Source organism: Bison bison, unplaced genomic scaffold (genome assembly GCF_000754665.1).
Source record: "Bison bison bison isolate TAMUID 2011002044 unplaced genomic scaffold, Bison_UMD1.0 scf7180017864492, whole genome shotgun sequence".
In the NCBI taxonomy this organism is placed as follows: Eukaryota; Metazoa; Chordata; class Mammalia; order Artiodactyla; family Bovidae; genus Bison; species Bison bison.
Genome location: NW_011495051.1, coordinates 1,759,371 through 1,764,358, shown reverse-complemented (window position 1 = coordinate 1,764,358; position 4,988 = coordinate 1,759,371). Strand labels below are relative to the sequence as shown.

Genomic DNA, 4,988 nt, shown 5'->3' with positions numbered 1-4,988 from the left:
CAGGCCTGTCCAAGAAACTGTATCACAGTGGCTGTGCCCTAGCTTTCCTGACCTCTCGAATTGAGTACTTCCTTCCTGACATTGTTCTTAGCTGCCTCTGCAACAACTATTTTTTTAAAATTCTTTCCAACTTAAAAAATTTGGTGGGGGGACTTGCCTGGTGGTCCAGTGGTTAGGACTCTGTGCTCCCAATGCAGGGCACTTGGGCTTGATCCCTGGTCAGGCAACTAAATCCCACATACTGCAAGTAAGACTTGGCACAACCAAATAAATAAAAACTTAAAAAAAATTTTTTTTTAATATTTTTTAAGTTTGTAGATAGAAAGTCCACCTTCCTCTCTCTACAGTGCCTGCTCCCAGCCTCCTGGGCTGATCGGCCCGGTCCTGCTGCCCCCCATCTGCTAGGCCCCCTCTCTCCCTCCCTAACTCTTTGCACACCATCTTTCCTCAGTAAATTGATGATAATGATTACAATCCCCTCGACACCCTGCTGTCATCTTCCTGATTTATTCCTCTTCATTTATGGCCGCCGGAGGTAGAAGAGCCTGTATTTACCTCTTTTATTATCTGTCGGCTCCCAGAAAGCTGACCTGTTTGTCTCAGGCACTCTGTGTCCCCAGCACTTGGAAGATGCCTGGCACGGTAGATGTTTGTTGACTGACAGGTGGATGGAATCGATGAATGAGAGGAAACGAGCATTGCAGGTCCAGTGAAAACAGCGCTGTGTTTTGAATCCTAGCTGGATGAACTGCCAAGACTCTCTCCTGCCTGTTTAAAAAAGAGAGAGAGTGTTACAGGGTTGAGCACCACCAACCTCTCCCTGAGACTAACCCCTGCCACCTCCGACGTGCTATGTGAACCTGTGCTAAGACATGTCTAACTCTCTGCAACCCCATGGGCTACAGCCTGCCTGGTTCCTCTGTCCATGGGGTTTCCCAGGCAAGAATACTGAAGTGGGTTGCCATTTCCTTCTCCAGATCTTTTCAACCCAGGAGTCCAACCCACCTCTCTTGTATCTCCTGCACTGGCAGATTCTTTACCACTGCTGCCACCTGGGAAGCCCTATGTGTACCTGAGCTGGTGACTTAAGTTGCTTTGTGCCTTGGTGTTCCCATCTGTAAAATGAGGGTGACAGTGGGGCTTCCCCCTCCCAGCGAGGATGCTGTGGGACTTAAATGGACCCATTCAGATGGCCCAGAGCAGTGGCTGCTACGGTGTTTGCCATGTGGATGAAGACAATGACCAGCTTTGAACAGCGGTTTAAGTGGCATATAAGAGAGACTGGGAGCATACTTGAGTACTAAAAGTCACCAAGGAAGTGACATTGAAGGCCAGATCCAAATAAAGTCAGGGAGCGAGCCTTGTAGGGATGGTGGTCTGGGTATTGCCTAACATGTGCAAAGGCCCTGGGCAGGATCTCACCAGGTGTGTTGGAGAAGCAGCGAGCAGGCCTGTGCATCTGGAGCAGAGTGAGGAGAGGGAGAGGAGGAGGGGAGGGGACAGGGGTGTGAGTTCTCTCCTGCAGAAAGAAAACAGCAGGCCGCTCTGCCCCCCACCCCCACGAGGAGTCTGTTTGGGGCACTGAATGACACCAGTCATTTCCTTCTGGGGTCAGAGCTGGCGGGGCCTGGCTGCTCCGAAGCAGACCACTGAGGAGTTGTCCCCTATCCCTGGGTGACAGACAGTAACCCTTTGACCATGGGGAGTGGCCCAACCTAGGAGTGACTGCAGAGCCAGTTTAAGGTAGAAAGAGATGGATGAATAGGGGACCATTGTTTCTGTCTTGTCTCCTCGTGGGACATGGCCCCTCTGCTTGCTGTCCAGGGTAACAACATGGAAGAGAATGACCTAGAAAGACAGCCTGGGAAGGCAGCTTGCCTCGGGGAAGGATTGTGTTCCCTGCAATTCGAGGGTTGGGATTAAGGACAGTTGCAGTGGGAAAGCGGAACCAGATGCTTCTCACTCCCTCTGTCCGCCTCCCCACTGGGTTCCCCAACCAGGGTTAGAGAGCTAAGACCCATGACCTCCTGGAGACCAGGGGTGCCTTGGTTTCCTCATGGTGTGACCATCCTCTCCATGACTGCAACTCCATCCCTGCCACTCACAGTGGTGTTCATACAGTGTGTGAATCCCCGGGCATTTCGGGAGCACCTGCACAAGTGTTTATGTGCCCACCCAAATCAAGAATTGAGTTTGGTGTTTGATTTTACTTCCTGATGAATAGGCTTGTGCTGTCTGTGATTGTTTGGCAACCTCGATTCCTCCAGCCTCTTTTGGAACTACAACTCAGCCATCTTTCCTTGAGGGTGCATTCAAATCTCCCAGCATTCCACAATAACCATGCTTTATGGCTTCTTTGATCCCCTATTGATGGGCACCTAGGTTAGTTCCATTTTTCCTCCATATAAGTAAATCTCGGCTTTCTTTCTCTACTAAGTACACATGAATCTCCTTGATTCCACAGCAGGCACAGACCCTAGCTTATTTAACCAATGCCCTCTTGATGAACCGGCTTCCCAGGTGGTAGTAGTGGGAAAGAATATGCCTACCAATACAGGAAGTGAGAGACGAGGATTCAATCCCTGGATCAGGAAGATCCCCTGGAGTACAAAATGGCAACCCACTCCAATATTCTTGCCTAAAAAATTCCATGGGCAGAGGAGCCTGGATGGCTATAGTCCATGGGGTCGCAAAGAGCTGGATGTGACTGAGCACACACACATGGACACTGAGATTAGTTCTAGGAGTTTTATTCCCCCCGTATACATGCACCTCCACTGTCTTTCTTCATTGGTACATAAAAGTATCCCTGTGTTTCACAGCAGGCATGGACCACAATTTATTTCCTGAATCCCCTGTAGATGGATATCTAGGTTAGTTCCAGTTTTTTGGTTTTCCAAACGATGCTGCAGCAAACCTCCTTGTTGATGCCACTCTGCTCTCGTGTGGTTTTTTTTTATGGATATATGGCTACTCGTTAAGGTCTTGTATTAGTATCCAGTAGCTGCCATAATGAAAGACCACAAATAGGGTGGCTTAAACAACAGAAAGTTACTCTCTCTGTTCTAGAGGCCAGACATTCAAAGTCAAGGTGTCAGCAGGGCTGTGCAGACTCGAGGGGTGGATCCTCCCTTGTTTCTTGCAGCTTCTGGTGCTTTCTGGCAACCCTGGTGTCTCTTGGCTTATAAATGCATCACTCCAATCTCTGCCTCCGTCGTCACATGGCCATCATTCCTGCATGTCTGCATCCAAATTTCCCCCTTTCATAAGGACACCCGTCGTTGGATCAGGGCCCACCCTACTCTGGCATGACCTCATCTTAATTTGATGACACCTGCAAAATACAAACTCTCTTCCTGGTGACGTATGATTCGCCTCTAGCATTAAGCCAGCAGTTACTCCGGGCTCTGTGTCTGTTCGTTTTCACCTAAAATTCTCCAAAGGGTCCAGGCAGGCAGGAGCTGACCTCACAGGTGAGGATCTAGAGCCCAGGTCCTTGCTGGGTCAGGCCTGTGGGAACAGTGAGGAAAGAGGCAGTAGGGATGTGCTGGTGGGGGGCAGTCAGGGGAAGCCCGGGGGCTTCAGCTGCTCAGATGCTGAAAATAGCTGCCCGGCCAACAGAGCAGCTCCCTCCAGCTGCCATCTGGCTGCTCCTTCCCCACCCCTACCCACCTTGGCCCTGGGATCTGGGCTGCAGCCCAGCAGAGCATGGGGGAGATGGGGGATGGAGGGCCAGCTGGCTGCCTGGAGAGATGGAGCAACTCGGAAGGCACAGATGCAGAGGCCCAGGCAATTGGCATCTGTTCCTCTGGTCCTTCCCGGTCACATCATTGGCCTCTGTAGCCCCTCCAGTGCATCTCCTGGTTCCCCACCCCCCACTCACTCCACTTGCTCCTGCTGCCTCAGGGCCTTTGCACTGGCCATTCCTCCAGCCTGGAACCATCTTTCCCTAACACCCATGGCCCTTTCCTTGTCCTCCTATGGGTCTGCATGAGCTTCCTGTGGCCAAAACAAAGTACTACAGACTGAGTGACTTAAAACAACAGAAGTCTATGCGCTCCAGCTTCTGGAGGCCACGAGTCTGAAATTCAGGTGTTGTAGGGCCATCTCCCTCTAACAGCTCCAAGGGAGGGTCCTTCATGCCTCTCCCAGCTTCTGGGAACCCCAGCCATCCTCGACTTATATAGACACATCCCTCCAGCCTCTGCCTCTGTCTTCACACAGCCTTATTCCTTCTGTGTGCATCTCTGTGCACATCCAGACTGCCATTTTGTTACAAGGACATCAGTCATTTGATTCAGGGCCAACTGAATCCAATATAAATTCATCTCAATTCATCACATCTGCAAAGAACCTATTTTCAAAGGAGGCCCCTTACAATGAATCAGGGGACTTCTACATGTATTGTGTATGTGTGTGTCTGTGTGTGCTCAGTCATGACCAACTCTTTGCAACCTCATAGACTGTAGCCTGCCAGGCTCCTCTCTCCATGCGATTCTCCAGGCAGGAATACTGGAGTGGGTAGCCATTTCCTGCTCCAGGGGATCTTGACCCAGGGACTGAATCCACATCTCTTATGTCTCCTGCATTGGCAGGCAGACTGTCTACCACTAGTGCCATCTGGGAAGCCGTGGTTCTTTTAGGGAGAACACAAATGAACCCTGTACAGGGTCTCAGCACAAATGTCACCTGTCCTGATCTGAAGTTACCCCTCTGTCCACCCTGAGCATCCACCCAGGCTGATCCCCTCACAGCCCTTGGGTAGATGCCCAGCAGTGGGATTCCGGGTCCCACGGTGGACAATTGCTTCCTGAGCACACTGGTAGGATGGGATAGGACAAGCCTGGAGTACGGGTACTAATGCTGACCCCGCCCACAGGTGCCCACGAGGATGGTGGCGTGGCCCTAGGCCCAGGCTCCGCACCATGACCTGCTGGCTGTGGGTGCTAAGCCTGCAGTTCCTGCTCCTGCCCCCGGCCCTCCGCCCC

The 4,988-nt window shown here is 51.5% G+C and overlaps 1 protein-coding gene across 1 annotated transcript in view; it reads left to right on the top strand.

Moving 5' to 3' along the window:
- The first annotated feature begins 4,765 nt into the window (after window positions 1–4,765).
- Window positions 4,766–4,988, top strand: part of LINGO3 (leucine rich repeat and Ig domain containing 3) — a 2,070-nt gene continuing 1,847 nt past the window's right edge. The window contains exon 1 of the mRNA XM_010828430.1: window positions 4,766–4,822. Coding sequence (XP_010826732.1) covers window positions 4,766–4,822 — 57 coding nt within the window. The remainder of the gene's footprint in view (window positions 4,823–4,988) is intronic.